This window comes from Onychomys torridus, chromosome 1 (genome assembly GCF_903995425.1).
Source record: "Onychomys torridus chromosome 1, mOncTor1.1, whole genome shotgun sequence".
NCBI classification, from domain to species: domain Eukaryota; kingdom Metazoa; phylum Chordata; class Mammalia; order Rodentia; family Cricetidae; genus Onychomys; species Onychomys torridus.
In genome coordinates this window covers 10,857,809-10,878,058 of record NC_050443.1, presented here as the reverse complement: position 1 = coordinate 10,878,058, position 20,250 = coordinate 10,857,809, and the positions used below count along the sequence as shown (strand labels likewise).

Sequence of the window (20,250 nt, the reverse complement as noted above, 5' to 3'; positions counted from 1 at the left end):
AGACCAGGCTAGCCTCAAACTCACAGAAATCCAACTGCATCTACCTCCTAACTGTGGGGCTTAGGGGGTGAGTGGCCTTGTCTGGCAATAATTGACTTCTGTTACCTACCCCTTTCATTCTCAAAATCTTGCCCTTCCACGCGCCTTCTGGCTCTTTCCTAGGACCAAAGATCCCCCACCTGAAGGACTTTCTGGTGAAGATCCAGCCCACACCCTCCATCTGGAAGCAGAAACTCAGGCAAAGACATGTAGCCAAGGTGGGAGTGGGTGAGCATGGAAAGCAAGAGCCAAAGGTCATTTGGCAAAGGGTTTGCCTGGCAATCAGGAAGTCTTGAATTAGGTCCCCAGCATGGGCATGGTGGCACACACCTGTAATCCCAGCATTCAGGGAGTGAAAACCAAATGATTAGAAGTTCAAGGTCACCAGGGTGTGGTGCTGCCTGCCTGCAATCCCAGCTCTTGGAGTTCAAGACCAGCCTGGGCTACATCGTAAATTGGAGGCCAACCTGGGCTACACGAGATCCTGACTTTGAAGGAGCACCAACCACAAAAGGGGACTGTGGCAGATTTTTTTTAACTATTCCCCTTTGTGTATTATTTGTGTATGTGATGTGGAAGGGAACACCTTTGTCAAGACAGCTCAGTCTGGGGAGTTGGTTCTTCCCTTCCTCCTTGACATGGGTTCTGGGATCAAACTCCCAGCATCGGGCTAATACAGTGAGCACTTTTCACCTGGCGAGCTGCCTCCACTAACTGCCAGCTAGGAGGGCGTGGTGAGCCTCCTTGTCATCCCGGGGGCGGGAGGCTGAGGCAGGAGGTTAATGCAAGTTTGAGGCCAGCCTGGGCTACATAGTAAGTGCATATAACACACACACACACACACACACACACACACACACACACACACAGCCAAGTATAGTGGTGCACTCCTCTAACCTCAGAACGTGGAAAGTGGAAACAGGAGAATTAGAAATTCAAAGCTATCCTCAGCTACACAGGGAATTCGAGGCCAGCCTGGGCTGCATGAGAGGCTGTGTCAAAACAACAAAAAACCGTGCAGCTAGAGAGGGCCGAAGACAGGAAACCAATGAGACGCCTAAGTGGGAAGCCACGGTGGCTAGATGCCTTAGTCCCCGCTCCCTCTGCCACAGCAGCTGCCACACTCACAGCTAAGGCCACCACGGACTTTTATTTGAGCTTGGGCATAGGGAAGCAGCGTGCGCTCCAGACGCGCTCGGGAGCGCCGGGGCGGAGCTCCAGCTGGTGGGCGGGGCTCCGGGGAGGCGGGTCCTCATTGGCCAGAAGCCAGAGGACGAAGCCCACTGATTGGACTTCCGAGGGGCGGGGCTCCAGATGCCCTCCGCTGGCCGGTGAGCCCCGCGCGGCGCCTACTTCTGTGCAGGGATCATGTCGTCGATGGCCTGGCCCTTCTCCAGCTTCTTCTCCATCTCCACCATAAGCTTCACGCCATCCACCACCAGCTGCACCTGTTCCACCTCGGACGAGCCCAGCCGATCGGCGTTGGAGATGTCGAACACCGCGCCCACGGCAGCCGTGTCCACGCCACCTGCGCGGGAGCAGGGGCCACGGAGGCATGAGCAGGGAGGGAGCAGAGGTTCGGGGACGCCCCTGTGCCCAACTGCAAACGCCTCGGGAATTCGCTGTACACAGGTCACCGGCTCTCAGTACTGGGGACCACATGCTTGGAATTTATGGTGAGGTCCTCGCTCGACCATCCGACATGAAATTATAGTACAGGCCGGAGAAATGGCTGAGTAGGTAAAGATGCTTGCTGATAAGACCGACGACCTGTGTTCAATTCCCAGGACCCACGTGGTGGAAGGAGGGAGCTGAAGCTGTGCTCTGACCTCCACACAAGTGTCGTGAAATGGGGAGTCACCTCTCTCACACGGATAAATGAATTCAATTTTAAAACTATGCCGGGCATGGCGATACACGCCTTTAATCTCAGCACTGGGGAGGCCGAGGCAGGAGGATATCTGTGAGTTCAAGACCTGCCTGGTCTACAGAGTGAGTTTCAGACCAACCACAGCTGCACAGTGACTGTCTCCGTGTGGTGGGGTGGGGGACCCGCCGAGGGAGAATATGAGGGTTAACAGTGGCTGCCTGTGGTCCAATTGGCCTCACTCCATTTACTGATTGAGAATCAGAGGCCCCACGGAAGGGTCAGGGACGTATGTAAAATGCACATCAAATAGCCTTGACCCCGGAACTTGCAGGGGTGCCCCTCCCCAGATGCGGCCCATACCTGTGCCGCGCTTTTGCAGACGCAGGCGGGTGAGAATCTCTTCGAACTTGGCATGCTTGCTGAGGTTCGCCAGCTTCACGTGCACGCCTCCGCGCAGCCCAGTGCCCAGGTTGGAGGGGCAGGTGAGCACGTAGCCCAGGTGCTCGTTCCACATGAAGGGGTGACCAGCCTTCTTGAAGATTTCCTCAATCTGGGGTGGGGGGAGGGCATAGGGGGTTGGGCTCCAAATGCAGTCTGCCGGGGGGGGGGGGTGTTTCTGAGGGACAGGTGTTAGCATGCAGTGGGGGTGGAGTTCCCAAGGGGTGGGAGTGGAGAACCAACCCGGAGGAGTTCTGGAGAGAGGCATATGGCAAGGATGGGGGCAGGCTTCAGACCCTGGGTGTGGGGGATGGGGCTTAGATTGGGCACCGGGTAGGGGGCACGGGGTGGGGGGTGCGGGCCTTCGAAAATGGATGAGGTGGGTTCTGAAAGGTGGGGCTCAGGCTCGGGCTGGGATTAAGAAAGTTGGCAGGATGGATTAGGGGTGTCTGAGTGTGGGGAAGGGTTGGGACTTTCTTGGGGAGGTGGGTAGGGTGGAATCAGAAAGAGCAGAGCTTGGTCTGTGTGTGTGTGTGTGTGTGTGTGTGTGTGTGTGTGTGTGTGTGTGTGTGTGTATCTGTGGATGTGCATGTTTGTGTCTGTGTGTATGTAGGTAAGAGGTGGAGACTGGAAAATGATTGGGGAAAAGCCTGTTGATACCCGTGGAAGGAGAGGAGTCTTGGGAACTGGGCACCGTGGTTTGGAAGGGCCGGGCTGGGTCTAGGAAGGCGCATGACTTTACAAAGTGGGTGTTGCGGTCAGGATGCAGTCCCAGGTCCCGGAGGAGGGTCAGACACCCACCTTCTGCAGGCCCACGCAGAAGCGACGGAAGACCTCCTTCATGTTGCCCCCCTTCTCCATGGAGATGACGCGGAGGTGGTCCTCCTCGTTCACCCACACCAGGAAGCTTTTGTTATCGTTGTGCCTAAGAAGGGGCAACCCGAGCCCCAGAAGTGAGCAGGAGTTCCATGGCCCCGGAAAGTAAATGCATTCCTTTGTCCAAACACAGTCCCTTCCTTTGGGCACGGGAGGACATGTATGAGGTACACCTGGTTCCCAGTCACACGTCTGCAAAACTTCAGTCTTAGTTTGACTTGCTGCCTTCCGGGCACCGACCTGGTATCTTGGCACCCAGAAGGCTGAGGCGGGAAGAGCTGGTGTATGAGGCCAGCCTGGGCAACAGAACGAGCCAGCATAGGATACGGTGGCAATGTACCTCCTGTGACCACAAGGTCATATCGACAATGTTTATCCGTTCAGATCCCAAGCTACTTATCCCAGGATTCTGAGATTTCAACCGTCTTCAGTTTTTTAATTTATTAAAATAACAATTTGAATTAGAATCACTTTTTATTCAGAATGTGGGGGTGTTGGTGTGTAGCCAGGCTGCCCTTGAATTGATAATCCTCCTGCCTCAGCCTCTGCAGTATAATGATTACAGGCATGCATCACCAAGCCTGGTATTATTATTATTATTATTATCATCATCATCATTATTATATTTTCATACATGTATTGTGTTGTACAATGGATTTTTGTAAAGATGGTCTTTATTGACCAGAATGGTTCCTGCCATCAAGTGATTCTCCTGCCTCAGGCTTCTAGAATAGCTGTTGCTACAGATATGTATGGTCATACACCTAGTAACAGAGCTTGGATTTGAACTGAGGGAGTAGTTCAAGTATAAACATTTTATTTTGTTTTTGTTTTTTTGGTTTTTCGATACAGGGTTTCTCTGTAGCTTTGGAGCCTGTCCTGGACTAGCTCTGTAGACCAGGCTGGCCTCGAACTCGCAGAGATCCACCTGCCTCTGCCTCCCGAGTGCTGGGATTACAGGCGTGCGCCACCACCACCCGGCTTTATTTTGTTTTCTTTGCCATACTGAGGATTAAACCTGGGTTTATACATGCCAGTCAGGTGCTCTACCACTGAGCCACACCCCAGCCCCTCGCTGGGGGATTCTAGGCAGGGGCTCTACCACTGAGCCACACCCCAGCCCCTCACTGGGGGATTCTAGGCAGGGGCTCTACCACTGAGCCACGCCCCTGCCCCTCACTGGGGGATTCTAGGCAGGGGCTCTACCACTGAGCCACACCCCAGCCCCTCAATGGGGGACTCTAGGCAGGGGCTCTACCACTGAGCCACACCCCAGCCCCTCACTGGGGGATTCTAGGCAGGGGCTCCACCACTGAGCCACGCCCCAGCCCCTCACTGGGGGATTCTAGGCAGGGGCTCCACCACTGAGCCACGCCCCAGCCCCTCACTGGGGGATTCTAGGCAGGGGCTCCACCACTGAGCCACACCCCCAGCCCCTCACTGGGGGATTCTAGGCAGGGGCTCTACCACTGAACCACGCCCCAGCCCCTCACTGGGGGATTCTAGGCAGGGGCTCTACCACTGAGCCACACACCAACCACTCCAACTCTCTTTTTAAATTCTTCTTTTGGTTTGGTTTTTCAAGAAAGGGTTTCTCTATGTAGCCCTGGCTGTCCTGGATCTCACTCTGCAGACCAGGCTGGCCTCGAACCCAGAGATCCTCCTGCCTCTGCCTCCTGAGTGCTGGGATTAAAGGCATGTGCCACCACTGCTTCTTTTCAATTTTTATTTTGAGGCCCAGTCTATCTTCAAACTCACTGTAGTCTGGCTGGCCCTGAGCTGGGAACCTCCTGCCAAGGCCTCCCCAGTAGCTGGAATAAGAGGCCTATGCCATTAGGCCTGGCTGATGTAAGCTCCTCACTGTGCTTCTTTGGTCTAAGTTTTCTAAACCATGACATCTGACCAGGGCCAGGCAGGTTGGAAGGCAAGGGCTCATGTGATGGAGAAGTGTTGGGGGGCTGGAAAGAAACTGGAGGGGCCAGGAGAGGAACTCACCAGATGCCCCGGGCATCGGGCCAGTCTCGGGCCATGCCTGAGGCCAACAGCAGAGGGGACACAGGCTTGTCAAACAGGAAGTGGTCATCAATGAGCTGCTGCTGCTCCTGCTCCGTCATGCTCTTCAGAGGGTAGTACTTGCCTTTGAATTCACCTGTCAGGCTGTTAAGAGCTGAGGGGCCACAGGAGAGCAATCAACATCCTGTCTCGCCTCAGCTGGGGTACCAAGGACCCCACATTGCTGCCCTTGATACCCTGAGCCTGGACATCAAAGAGGTCTCCAAACCACCTATACTCCACATCTAAACCCAAATACATGTCCTGTTCCAAGAATTCATGGACACCCCCCCCCCATGCCCATGTCCCGCCATGTGCCATGTCCCCAAGGAAATAAAAAGTAGACCCTCCCACCCAGTCTACCTGCAAGAGAGTTGTGACTCTTGGACCTTTTATGGTTTTTGTTTCCGAGACTAAGCCTCATTATGTAGCCTAAACTAGCCTCAAACTCCCTATGCATGATTTAATCACAAAGGGCTTAAGAATGGCCACTATAAGGGGGCTGGAGAGATGGCTCAATGGTTAAGAGCACTGACTGCTCTTCCAGAGGTCCCAGGTTCAACCTGTAAACGACATCCAGCGCCCTCTTCTGTCCTGCACATGCAGGCAGAATACTGTGTACATAATAAACACATATTTAAAAAAAAGAAAATTTAAAAGGGGGTTAAGGATTTAGCTCAGTGGTAGAGCGCTTGTCTGGCAAGCAAAAGGCCCTGGGTTCAATCCTCAGCTCAAAATAAATAAATAAATAAAAATAAAAAGCTATTGTAGAATTTACACCTTGTGCTGGCTAGGGCACACACTTGTAATCCTAGCATTTGAGAGGCTGAGGCAGGAGGATCACTAGTTGGAGGCCAGCAACAAGGACTACACTGGGAATCTCTGTCTCAATTAAACAAGAAAAAGAGAAATTTACAGTGACTACTATAAACATTTGTTTGGGTTTTTGTTTGTTTGTTTGTTTGTTTGTTTGTTTTGTTTTGTTTTCTTGAGACAGGGTTCCTCTATGTAACAACCTGGCTGTCCTGGAACTCGCTCTGTAGACCAGGCTGGCCTTGAACTCACAGAGATCCTCCTGCCTCTGCCTCCCAGAGTGCTGGGATTAAAGATGTGCGCCACTGGCACCTGGCCTGCCCTGATTTCTTCCTCTCTCCCTCCCTCCCTTCCTTTCTTTGGTTTGTTTATTTGTTTTTCGAGACAGGGTTTTTCTGTTTAGCTTTGGAGCTTGTCCGCCTCCAACTCACAGAGATCCACCGGCTCTGCTTGGGATTAAAGGCAAGTGTGCGCCACCAGTGCCACCAGCGCAATTTCCTGTTTTTGAGGCAGAGTCTCACTATGAATCCAAGCTGGCCTTCAATTCGTGTTGATCCTCCTGCCTCAGTAGGGTGCCAAGCCCAGGACAACTAAAGGAGCAACAACCCTCTGTGGGTTCTCCGCCACACTTGCCAGATTCTTGGTTTTGTCGCCTCACCCATTTTGAGAAATCTCAGCTGCAACAATGTTTGCTGAATTAATGAATCAACAGGTAAATGAGTGAATGAGCGATGCGCGAACAATGAGTATGAAGAATCCAGGGTAGCTGAGTGCAGGACTTCCCAGGCTGACTCAGTGTGAGATGTCCCCAAACCCGGAGCACAGTGACCAAGCCAGCTAGCGGAACGGGAACCGGAACCGGAACCGGAACCGGGTGCAGCTGTTGGGGACCTCACCTTCCACAGAGAGCTTCTCCACGGCGCGGCGCTCCCCGCGGGAGCAGTGCGGGGGCAGCGTGTAGCCCTTGATGCTGCGGCCAGTGCGCACGCGGCTGCTCAGCACGTAGTTGGGGTCCAGGTCGTCTCCGCCCTGGGGAGCGATGGGGTGTCAGGGAGGGCAGACCTGGCCAGCCCTGGTCTCCCCAAGAACCTCGTGGGTGTGGAGGTGCTCTATGAGTCTCACTGCAAACCCTCCAGGGTATCCCCAGTCCTCCTGGGTGTTCCCCATGTCCTCTGGGATCTCCCCACTTCCTCCAGGGTCTGCCCTAGATCTTCTAGGGTCTCCCCAGGTCCCCTTGGATCTCCCCTAGATTCTTCCAGGTTCCCAAGTTGGCACTGAGCTCCTTCCTGCGCCCCACCGAGCCTCACCTCACTGCCCACCACCCCCACCTACCCTCAGGATGTGGGGTCCCATTTCCTGGGGGGGGGGTGTTTCTCTCTCCGCCCCTCCCTCTCTCTGTATTTGTCTCCCCATCTCTGTGCCTACCCCACTCCTTGGGGGTCACTGACCTTGAGGTTCTCGTGGTTGAGGTCGGTCTTATGCTTGTCTGTGGGTTTGTAGCCACCATGGCGGTCCTGGATGATGGGGTCAAACAGGTCCTTGAAGACCGTGTAGGACTCCTCATCACCGGCCACACAGCCCACCGTCATGATGAAGGGGTGACCTGTGGGGTGGGGTTGAGGTCATCGCCGGAAGCTTAGGCATGTGACGGTCCAATATGGGAAAAGGAGCCATCTCAGGGTCTAGGTGTTTACTGGGGCCAAAGATGTTAGGGCTCCCTGGAGTCCCCGGATTGTAGTATCTCAGCTCAAAATGGTGAGAAGCTCAAATAATTCACCTCCACAAACCATCCAGGTAAGAGGCTTGAAAGACCCACTCCTGGGTGGTGACTGCAGAGCAGTGGTAGAGCCCCTGCCTAGACTCCCCCAGTGAGGGCTGGGGTGTGGCTCAGTGGCAGAGCCCCTGCCTAGAATCCCCCAGTGAGGGGCTGGGGTGTGGCTCAGTGGTAGTGCTGAATGGTAGTGGTGGAATAGTTATCTACCATGCAGGAAGTCCTAGATTTCATTCAAAGGAAGGGAGGGTGGGAGGGAGCCCAGGCTCCCTGGGAGAGGCAGGAGTCTGCCTCGTGGCCTCCAGGCCTCTGGTCTGTCTATCCCACTATAGGCTCACCTGGGTTGTCCACCCCAGTCTGGATAACATCGTCCAGAGTGAAGCCGGAAGGGGTCTCCTTATCTCGAAGCTTCTTATAGAGATCGGGGGTCAGCACCTTGGCCATGTGGTTGTTATGCTTGCTGAGGTCAGGGTACTCTTCCTCAGGTTTGTAGTTGAGCTTGAACTTGTTGTGAGTGTTGCCGAACGGCATGGTGGCAGCTTGTGGGACCCTGTGCAGGCGGAGGGGATGGTGAGGTTAGTCTCAAGAACCCAGCTGCTGGAGGCTTGAAGCAGGAGTCCTCTCTCTGAGAACCCCAGCCTAAGTTGGCCTGATTGATGTGGCCACGTTCTGGCTGTGTGACCTTGCTGGGACCCAGTCTCTCTAGCTGGGAAAGAGAGTGAAACCTTTTGTCCGAAGCCAGAGAAGTATGATGATTAAAAAAAAAAAATTTAGAATCTGGGGGCTGGGTCTCAGTTGGCAGAGCGCATGCCCAGCATGCACAGGACCCTGGGTTTGGTTCCCAGCAAAACCGGATACGGAGGCTCATGCTTGTAATCCCAACACTTATAGGATCAGATGTTCAAGGTCATCCTCAGCTACATAGACAGTTGGAGGCCAGCCCCAGCTACACGAGACTGTCTTAACCCAGACTGAATAGAGGCCTTGGCTGGGCATGATGGCCCACATGTGTAATTCCAAGACCCTGAAGCTGAGGCAGGAGAATTGCAGTGAATTCAAGGCCAGCTTGGGCTATGGAGTGAGATCCCGCCTTTCAATAAATAACTAAAAATGGATGAAAAGAGCATAAAAAGAGCAAAGGATCTGGAATCTGATGGCCTGGGCTTGCATCTCAGCTCATTGCCTTACAACAAGCTGTGTGGCTTTGAGCAACTTGCTTGACTTCTCTGTTTCCTTAGCTATAAAGTGGAAACTGTGACAGTGCTCACCCTCTTGGAGGGATTTGAGGACAGGTAAAGCACCTGGGCCAGTGCCTGGCATATGACACACATTATTTTATTCAGCTATTTTTCTGGGGTCTGTGACGGTTTTAATGAGAATGGCCCCCACATGCTCGCATTTGAAGGCTTGGTCCCCAGTGGGTGGAACTGTTTGGGAAGGATTGGGAGGTGTGGCCTTGTGGGGGAGTTTTCAGTGGGGGTGGCTCTTTCTGCCTCCTGGTTGTGGATAAAGATGTACACTCTCAGCAACTGCTCCAGCGCCGTGCCGGCCTGCCGCTATGCTCTCTGCTGTGATGGTCATGGTCTCTAACAGTCTGGTACTGTGAGCCCTAAAGTAATGCCTTCTTTTTTAAGTTGCCTTGGCTGCGGTGTTTTGTCACAGAAATTGAAAATCAATGCCAACAAGCCGAGAGGTCCCGAGTAGAGATTATATGTGTACCCCTGAGAGAAGCGATAAAGGTTCCATTGAGATTCCCAATCCAAATCAGTCCAGGTGAGGGCATAGGAAAGGTCCAGGATGCGTCACCCACCTCTCTGAGTCCCTCTGCCTCTGGGTGTCTACAGGGCCCCTGCTCCAAATCCACATTCCTAAGTCACTGCTGTGTGGCCCCAGGCTGGTGACTGGACCTCTCTGAACATCTGTATCCTGGGGACCGAGGCTTTCCCATGGGACTGGCAGATCTCTGAGCTGGAGTCCACAGCTGGTAGGCTCTGGCATCTGGCATGAAACCACAGCTGGGACTCCGCAGCTACTGTTACATCTTCATTTGTGTGTGGGGTCATGCCTGTGCATGGTTGTGTACGTCCGAACGGTGACTAAAGGGTGACTTCAGGTGCCGCCAACTTTGTCTTTTTGTGTTTGTTTATTTGTTTTGAGGCAGGGTTTCTCATAGGCCTGCCTGGAGCTAGGCTGGCTGGCCATCGAGACCCAGGGATCCATCTGTCCCCATTTTACCAATAGTGGGATTACAGATATTCTCTGCCACAGCCAGCTTTTTTGGTTTGTTTGTTTGTTTGTTTGTTTTTCAAGACAGGGTTTCTCTGTGTAGCTCAGGCTGTCCTGGAACTCACTCTGCAGACCAGGCTGGCCTTGAACTCACAGAGATCCGCCTGCCTCTGCCTCTCCAGTGCTGGGATTAAAGGCGTGCACTACCACCGCCTGGCTCCCCTCTGTTTGTTTGTTTTTTGTTAAGAGTCGTGGATTCTGGCATTTGAACTAGGTCCTGCTGCTCACAAAACAAACTGTATACTGCTCCAGACTTACCATTTTTATTACAATTGTTATTATTTTATTGCTTTTTTTACTAGGACCCCTGCAGGTCTGACAGTGGGGGGCATCCGTGCCTCCACCATCAGGGCTGGAAGGCCTCAGGGAAAGGGGCCAAACTGAGAGAAGGGGGTGGGGCAGGGCAGACACCCAAAGCCCTTGAAGCTGCAGCTTGGTGGCTATTTTTAGATGCTCCCCACCCCCACCGCACCTGCCCCTCCGCTCACGCCAGCTCGCCTTGCACTAAGTCAGCATAGAGACAGGTGGGCTGGGGTGGCCAGGACACACGGCCAGGCCCCGGGGCTCAAGGACACCCTGGGCTTCCAGCCCAGACCGCTCCCTTCAGAGGGTGCCCCCCCACAGCGTGTCACGGACACCCCAGGAGACACTGAGGCCAGAGACAGAAGTCGAGCACCCTCGGATCCCCCGACACAACCCATCACAGACTCCCTAAGATCACAAGGTAAACTGAGTCATGGAGTCACACCCTCAAGATCCCAGAGACAGACAGACAAAGGGACTCAGGAGAGCCAGGGGACTGTAAGACAGCTCATTACAAGACACTGACAATTTGAATTTGATCCCCACACAGAGTGGAAGGAGAGACCCTCTGTCCTCTGTCACATGGGCATTGTGACCTGGCCCCCAGCCCCCACACAAGATGAATGTAATGATTCTTAAAACTTAACAGCCAAAGAGAGAGCATCAGGAATAATGAGGCCCAAGGTCACAGGGACGAAACAGATCCACAGGGTGACAGAGTTGACAGGTGTCATAGAGACACCCGCCACCTCCTTCTCGGATAAATTCTGCTCAGCGCTGGTCCCAGTCTGCCATGACTCACAAGCGGGGACACTTGGCAGCTGCTGAGACCTCAGTGGGGACGTTTGTCCCCACAGTTTGTGCTGCAGAATTCACAAGCATAACACTACATACAGAGTGAGCGGACCCCTGGACTCCCCACCCCCCCCCCCCTGACCCTCTGCAGGCCCTACCTGGCTGGGCGGCTTGGGAGAGGCTGTCTCTGTCCTGGAGGTAATGCTGACCCGGGGGCAGAGCCCGCAGCCCCTGGGTTATATAGAGAGGCCGTCAGGGTGTGGTTGACCAGGAGGGGCTGTCTCCAGGGAGGAGCCCCTGAGGGCAGCTGAGCACTCAGCTCATTGCCCGGGCACCGTGCCCATCCCGAACCCAGGCGTGCTGCGTGCCCAGCCCCATGGCCTTGTATGGGCTGCCCCAGGGGCTGGCCCGTTCACTGGTTCCCAGACCAAGTGCTGAGTCGAGCTGGCCGGGACAGCTGGCCCCCCGCCGGGAACATGCAACAGTAATATTTTGAGTGTCCCAGGCACGTAGAAGCCCTGGCCCCCTGAGTCTGCTGTAGCCTGCCACAGGTCCCTGCGGCTGCGACGACGACCAGGACCCTCCCCTGGGCCTCACTGCTTGCTGAGAACCAGCAGCTGGGAGAACCGTTTCAGTACGGTTTTGTGTCTTTGAAATAGGGTCTTACTCTGTAGCCAAGGCGAGCCTGGAACCCACTATATAGTCCAGGCTGGCCTCAGACTTGTGACAGTCCTCCTGCCTCAGCCTTCCAAGTAGGATCACATGCCTGACTTCACTTTCATATTTATTTATTTTGGCTTTTTGAGACAGGCTCTTACTATGTGGCTCTGAACTCACGGCAGACCCCCTGCCTCAGCCTCCCAAGTCGTTGGGATTCCAGGTGTGTGCCATCTTTTGCAGATCAGAACCCGGGACCTCATGTGTGCCAGGCAGATGCTGTTTCGTGGAGCCACACCTCTGTCCTGCAGCTCCTGGGGGGAGTTTTGTAGTGAGAGCCAAGGCCCTCCAGACCCTGGGGAGGACACAGGCCTGTGGTCACCCGGCTGCAGAGACGGCAATGACCATGCCAGAGTTCTAGAACCAGGTGCAGTTTCACCCCAGAGCCTCGGCACTGGCCGCTCCCACCATTGTGGAATGGACAAGGAAAGAAACAAGCAGAAAACCTACTCAAGGGAGGGCAAGCTTGGGCCTAGGGCAAGTGGTGGTCACCCTCGGCCTGCCCCCTGCCCTGGATCCACTGGGGACAGGGTTATTTTTAGAGTGAGCTTCTCCGCCATGTCTATGGAGCCCAAGACCCGGGCACTGGGATGGGGGGGCTCAGGCAGCAGGTGTTGAGGGGCCGCCACGTGTCCGAGTTAATTATAACCAGGCAGCTCGTGTGTCCCCAGGCCTTGCCTCCATACATGGGCAGCTTAGACCCCTGGTGGCTGCTCCCATCCCCAGGGAAAGGTAGGCTGGGTGGTCCCAGAGCTGTGGAGGGCAGACTGGAACAGGACGTGGAATGACAGGAGACTTTTGGGCTACGCCCACAGCTGTGACACCTGTGTAGCTGTAGCAAGTATGCCGCTGCGCTGGGGCCCAGCAGCTGAAGGGTTGAGGTTGGAGCTTCCTGGAGCGTGGCCTCAAGCGGTTCCCCCACAATCAGCAATCGTCATGCAGCCTGAGGATCCCAGGAAGCCCTGGAGAACGAAATGGCCTTGACGACAGTCCTTGTTGGCACGAATCATGATCTTTCTCTGTATGTCTTATCTGTGTGTTCTCCAGTTAACAACACGACCAGTACAGGTCGGCACCAACATGACTGACCCAGGTCACCTGTACCCGGAGCACCTCCGTTTATCAGACCAGTGTATAAGGAAGCTCAAAAGACTTCCTCAAATACATCTCTGGGGTCGTTCCTGTTTAGAGTAGAGCAGCGTGAGCTCTTGTCAGAAACAGCCAGAGAGCCCAAAAATGAAAGTAAAAAATAAAAATGTTACGAGGGAGTAAACATAGCATGCCAGACCCTTCTAGAGAGAAAGAGTTAGAGAAAAATTCCCCAACACACACTTCCCGGGGGGTATACACAGTACTTTTTAGGAGGGAGCTGGTGGACAGCCCCTAGGTGGACCCCCAAAAGTGGAAGTTACCTAGAGCCGCTCCCATATACAGGAAGTTATGATAAAGTTGGGAACAGATGGGTAAATTATGAAGAACGGCTTTGAAAGCAAATGGGTATATGATAGTAAAATATAACCCAGGCTGGCAAGAGTTTGGCTCCCCACAGATGTGGTCGCTGGCGCGAGACAGATTTCACAAAATTCTGAGATCATGCCCTCAGACAATAGCCACAGTGAACTCCCGCTGCGGAAGTGATACACAAAAATAGATATGGATGTCTCTTGTTATTGTTTCTTGCTGATTCTGAGTAATTGTAAAAAATAATGGCCTGATGTAACCCCCTGCCAAGTTCCTCGATTGTAAAAGTATATAAGCATTGCCTATACAAAAGTAAAATTGCAGCAGCACATCAACACATGTGTCTGTCTGTCATTCTCCTCGCCGATTCCTGACTTCTCCTTGAGCCTTCTCCCTGGTTCTCCCGCAGTGGTGGTCTCCCTCTGGGTGGTCTGCGGCACTTTTGCACCTCAGCTGGGACCAAGGAAGGACATATGGAAGTGGAGCCAGCAAGGAGGAAGCTTCCTCCTCTGCCTGGGAGGCACCGGGATTGCAGGGACTGGACCACCTTCTTCAGGATTGCCTCGGGCTCCTTCTCTGGATTCCTGCTGGGGTATCTAACTAGGCTTCACTGCATTCTCCCCCATTTCTGCCCAGACTGGCAAGGGTAGCCTGGTCTAGGGGGCAGAGAAGGGAAGAAGTGCTTTTAAAATGTACTTGAGGTCCAACCTCTGGCCCTGGCGCCGCGTGTTCCTAGCCAGCACGGTCAGCTGGGCAAAGACCTCCTTCAGGGTCGTAGAAGGTGATGGCCAGAGAACTAACAGGAACTAGGCTTCAAGAGTTCGAGGCCAGCCTGGTCTATAGAGCGAGTTCCAGGACAGCCTGGGCTACAACACAGAGAAACCCTGTCTGGACAAAACCAAACCAAACCCCCAAAACAAAAACATAAGTTTATTGAATACTTTCTGGGAAAACAAAGGGTACAAGGTGTTCCCTGACCCCTCCTGGCGGCTGCAGACAAGTCAATAGGCCTTTGAAGGGTAGCAGATCACAGCACTGTTTCAGACAGGGTAAATCAAGGCAGGCCTCTGAGGAGGGGATGTGACATCTGATGTGGAGAGAGCCAGCTTCGAAGGGAGGGAACCGAGGGAAGAGCAATGCCAAGGTCCTGAGGTAGGAGCACTGAGGTAGACAGGAACAGAATGGTTGGGGAAGGGACCACTGGGAATTGTTTCTGCTATTCTATTCACATCTGATGGGAGCCACTGGAGGTTATAGGCAGGGAGAGGCGGGCTGTGGCGATGTCATGCACCCCGGGCCCAAGACCCCTCATGGGACATTCGACTGTTTTTTTTAAATTATTATTATTAAAAAGATTACATCTAGCCGGGAGGTGGTGGCATATGCCTGTCATCCCAGCACTCAGGAGGCAGAGGCAGGTGGATCTCTGTGAGTTCGAGGCCAGCCTGGTCTACAGAGCTAGTCCAGGACAGGCTCCAAAGCTACAGAGAAACCCTGTCTCAAAAAACCAAAAAACAAACAAACAAAAAAGATTGCATGTGTTTTTTGTTTGTCTCCAGGGGTGATGGGGAGAGACACCATAGAAGTTGGAGGACAATTCCTGGGAGTCTGTTCCTTCCTTCCATTCTGTGGATTCCAGGAATTGAACTCTGCCGAGGACAATTTTAAGAGCCATGCCATATTGCCTGCCTGAGTTAAGTTTCTGTTGTCCAGTATTGAGTCACTAACCAGAAACTTGTGACCTGCCTGGACAAGTCTTGAGTTATTAGAAAATAACTTAACATTTCCTTATCTTCTGCTACAGTGACCATTAGTAACAATGTTTTGTGGTTATGTGGCTTGGTTGGGTTGCTTGGCAACTCAACAGTCCCCTGATCTTTTCCCAAAGAAAGTTTCCTGATCTGCTTACTATAAAACCCACCTGAGAAAAATAAAATTTTGCAGCTTGATCAGAATACTGTCTTGCTGTCAGTTCTTTGTGTCTCTTGTCCCTTTCATTCGCCATTCCCCCTTCTAGGGTCTCTGCTGAAGATCCCGCTGGTCGGGACAGCTGGCGCCCAACGTGGGGCTTGAGGACGTGGAGGAGTGGTGAATGTTGTCACATACCAGGCAGGCCTACCTAAGAGTTAGACTACGGTGGAAGAAGGCTCCACCAGCGAAGGTCTGATCAGTGATCACCATGGAAACTCCCAGCGTGAGACAGATCCGGTGGAATTGCAACAAGAAGACACAAGGTAAGTTTACCATGGGACAAGCATTTAGTAAACAGAATTTGTTTATTTCGGGACTAAAACAGTCTCTCAAGACACGAGGAACTAGGGTTAAAAAGAAAGACTTGAAAAATTTCTTGACCATTGGAGATGTCTGTCCTTGGTTTCCCCAAGAAGGAACCATAGATGAAAAGCACTGGAGACGGGTTGGTGACTGTTTAAATGATTTTTACCAGACCTTTGATCCTGAAAAGGTCCCCGTTCAAACCTTTTCCTACTGGAATTTAATTAATGATGTCTTAAAAACTTATAATCATTCCCCTGATGTTCAAAAATTAATCAAGGAGGGAGAAAAGGCCTTAAAAGAGTCCTCCCACCCACCCTCTGTCTGTCATTCTGTCAGTATTAATATTCCTGAACCACCCATGTATAAAATTGTTCTGGCTGCCCCGTCACCCACCGAGAACAACCACCCTGAGGAATGTATACCCTTCCCTCAAAAATTTTGATGATGATTTAACTCCAGAGGAGGAAGCCTCCTTAGAGGAAAAAGCTGCTAAATATCATAACCCTGATTGGCCCCCTTCTCAAACATGCCCCCCACTAAACTTTCTCCTTTTAAACCCCCTACCTACCAGTTTCCACCAAAGAGTGTGATGGCCTCTGCATCACCCTTTTGTTGAGGATGAGGAAACCTCTGCCCTCCTACAAAGAGCCAAGAGCCTTCTCCTCACTGAGGTTTCCTCCCTCCAGGAGGTCCTCCAACAAAAGCACCAACATCTTCAACTCATTAAGAACTCCGTGCTGTTGACAAAGAATTAACTATAGTAGCCTTAAAATCCCAAAAAGACCTTAAAAATAGCCCAGGGAATACTAAAAACAGCCCAAAAAAGGTACCCACACAAACAACTCTAAAAAGGGCTCCTCCTGCTAAAGCCCCTCACTCTCTTTATGCCTTCCCAGTAACTTAGCCAGACTGCTAAGGAAGAGCCTGACTCGGCTGTAGGAGTTACAAGCTCATCATCCCCTGATACTGAGGGTGAAGAAGCATCCGAACACTCAGATAAGGAAGGTAGCAAATCTGAGGGCTCTGACTCTGAGGATGAAGCCCTGGATACTTCCCCAAAATATAAACACCTCAGTCTTAAATATCTTGAAAAACTTAAGGCAGCAATCGCCAAGTATGGTCCTACAGCTCCCTTTACTTTGGCCCTTTTAGAAAATGTGAGTGACCATTGGCTTATACCTAATGATTGGTATTTCCTGGCTAGAGCTACACTTTCAGGTGGAGATTATGTTTTATGGAAAACTGATTTTACTGAAAATTGTAGGGAGATGGCTCAATGCAATACAAAAAAATCATCCTCCAAAAGATGGACTCTTAAAAAGCTCCTGGGTAACAGCGCCTATGAGAAAATGAAACTCAAGCCCGCTTTGCTCCAGGCTTATTAATACAAATTCAAAATGCCGGTCTAAAAGCTTGGAAACATTTGCCCCCCAAAGGGTCGGCTACCACCTCCCTGGCAAAGATTCGGCAGGGGCCTGATGAGCCTTACAGTGACTTTGTCAGCCGCCTAAATGACGCTGCTGAGCAGCTTCTCAGCGATGGTGAGAAGCCTTTTGTAAAACATCTAGCATTTGAAAATGCCAACCCTGCCTGCCAGGCTGCCATTTGTCTTATCGCGCTAAGTCTGAACTTTCTGATTAAGTCAGGCTATGCTCAGGAATTGGCTCCGCCCATGCCATGGGGCTCGCCATCGGAGCTGCCCTCCGTGCAGCCAACAAAGACCCTAAAACCTGCTTTAACTGCAAACTACCTGGGCATTTTTCCCGAGAATGCACTGTGCCTCGTGCAGCTCCCAATGAGCGCCCTCCCCCCAATTCTCTCTGCTGGCGCTGCGGCAGGGGCAAACATTGGGCTTCAGAATGCAGATCCAAAACAAATGCACAGGATCAACCATTACCTCCTAAACAGCAGGGAAACTTCCAGAGGGGCCAGCCCCTGGCCCCCACCCAGAGGACAAGCCCAGGGGCTATCAGGTTTATCTCCCCTGCCCAGACTCAGCCACTCCCCAACCCCACCAATCCATTTCAGATCTCTGGAGAGCAACCGCAGGGAGTGCAGGACTGGACCTCTGTTCCACCACCCAGTCAGTATTGACCCCTGAAACAGGCCCTCAGCTACTAAATACCAGAGTCTACGGCCCCTTACCTCCTGATACCTTTGGCCTAATCACTGGAAGGGCTAGCACCACCCTTCAAGGGATTAAAATTTTCCCAGGGATTTGATAATGACTTTACCGGAGAACTTAAGATTCTTGCCTCTACAAGTACAGGCATGATTACTATCCACCCAGGCACCCACATTGCCCAGCCCCTATTGCTTCCTCTACGACATTCAAACCTTAAGTATAAAAAATTTGTCCGCTGCGAGGATGGTCCGGTTCCTCCGATGTTTATTGGTTTCAACAAATTTCCCAACCCCTCCCCCTCTTAACTCTCAAGCTTAATGGCAAAACCTTTCAAGGAATTTTGGACACAGGAGCTGATACCACTGTTATATCCTATAGAGATTGGCCCACTTCGTGGCCTCTTACCATATCCCATACCCATCTTAAAGGCATTGGCCAGACTTCAAACCCTCAACTGAGTTCACAAGTCCTTAGATGGACTGATGAAGAAGGCAATTCTGATTCTGTTACACCTTTTGTTGTCCCTGGCCTACCTGTTAATCTCTGGGGTTGAGATATTCTTACCCAAATCAATGTCATCATGTGCAGTCCCAATGAAATTGTCACCAATCAGATGCCTAAACAAGGTTTCCTTCCTGGCAAGGGCTTAGGAAAAAATTCTCAGGGCATTAAAACACCTATCCCAATATCTGTTAAAAATGATATGGCTGGATTAGGGTCTTCCCAAAATTTATCCTAATGGCCATTGACACTCCTGTACCCCATGCAGATAAAATTACCTGGAATACAAATGATCCCGTTGGGTTGATCAATGGCCTTTAACAAAAGAAAAGGTTGAGGCTGCTACAGAGTTAGTATAGGAACAACTTGCCGCAGGTCATATCGAACCAACAAACTCCCCATGGGCTACACCTATTTTTGTTATTAAAAAGAAAACAGGAAAATGGAGATTATTACAAGATCTTAGGGCCACAAATAAGGTCATGGCTCCTATGGGTGCCTTGCAGCCTTGTTTCTTGACCCAGGCCGCTCAAAGTTTGATTTTGCTTTTCTAGTGTTTCCTGTCCCTCTTGTAAGCAGACTGTATTACCCAATCATCCTTTTGCCCCCCCCCCCGCCCCCGGATTTTTCTTTTGATGCAATGGCACTCTATCAAAAATTTTGACCATCCCTATCCCACAGGACATGCTCTGCCTACCTGTCACTCTGGTCCCACAACTTATGCTCAGGGCTCCTGCAGAGTTCTTGGGATGGGATGCCCCCCAGCCCAAGCAAAAAAGAGCTGTCTTCTTGCCCCTTGTGGCCGGAATTTCCCTCGCCATCTCTCTGGTCTCTGAAGGCTTGGCAGGAGGAATTCTGGGTCATCCCTTCATAACAACAGCTCACCTATCCAAGCAACTTCAGGTAGCAATTGAGGCTTCTGCAGCATCCTTGTCCTCCCTCCAGAGGCAGCTAACCTCCCTTGCACAGGTTGCCCTACAAAACCAACGGGCCTTAGACCTGCTGACAGCAGAAAAGGGAGGGACTTGCCTTTTTCTGAGGGAAGAATGTTGTCATTATATTAATGAGTCTGGAATGGTAGAAACCCAGATAGATAAGCTACATAAACTTAGCCTAGAGCTACATAAGCAGCAATTCTCTGCTGCAGCAGATGACTGGTGGAGATTATCCATGTTCTCCCTTTTGATGCCTCTTGCAGGACCATTAGTCAGCCTCTTGTTATTTGTAATTTTGGATCCCTTTATAATCGGCAGGCTAATCCGATTCATCAAAAAACAAATAGACTCCCTGGCATCAAAACCTATACAGGTTCATTATCATCGGCTCGAAATGCTGGATCGAGGATGTGACCCCTATGCTATTTCTCAATCCTCTTCTCCTTTAGGAGCAGCATGAAGTCCGAACCTATGCTTATTGGCATCAGCCGGCATGGACACCGCTTGGTGCAGGGCCAAGCACTGCAGGGAAAGGCTGATTTAATGGCCCTTGGTTTGGATTCCCTGAGAGACAAACCTGACTTGCATAGAGGTTGGTATCTAGAGGCACCAAAATGCCTAAGCCCTCTCCTCCCCCAAAGGCACCCCTTTTGTCAAGCCCAGGGCGGCTCTAGGAGGAGTCAGGTCAATGTCCCCCCCCCCCCTGCTGGTTAAGGTCCACCACCGTCCAGGTGGGCACACTCCCTCATAAAATAAAGGGGGGAGATGCCGAGGACAATTTTAAGAGCCATGCCATATTGCCTGCCTGAGTTAAGTTTCGGTTGTCCAGTATTGAGTCACTAACCAGAAACTTGTGACCTGCCTGGACAAGTCTTGAGTTATTAGAAAATAACTTAACATTTCCTTATCTTTCTGCTACAGTGACCATTAGTAACAATGTTTTGTGGTTATGTGGCTTGGTTGGGTTGCTTGGCAGCTCAACAGTCCCCTG

The 20,250-nt window shown here is 51.9% G+C and overlaps 1 protein-coding gene across 1 annotated transcript; it reads right to left on the bottom strand.

The window, feature by feature from the left end:
* Positions 1-1,171: 1,171 nt before the first annotated feature.
* Ckm (creatine kinase, M-type) lies at positions 1,172-11,499 on the bottom strand. The gene is made up of 8 exons (XM_036183148.1): positions 11,402-11,499; positions 8,198-8,409; positions 7,537-7,691; positions 6,985-7,117; positions 5,219-5,390; positions 3,149-3,272; positions 2,270-2,459; positions 1,172-1,567 (listed from the first exon to the last, which is right to left on the bottom strand). The coding sequence occupies exons 2-8, from the start codon at positions 8,388-8,390 to the stop codon at positions 1,389-1,391; spliced, it is 1,146 nt and encodes a 381-aa protein (XP_036039041.1). The 5' UTR covers positions 8,391-8,409; positions 11,402-11,499; the 3' UTR covers positions 1,172-1,388.
* Between the last annotated feature and the right edge of the window lie 8,751 nt (positions 11,500-20,250).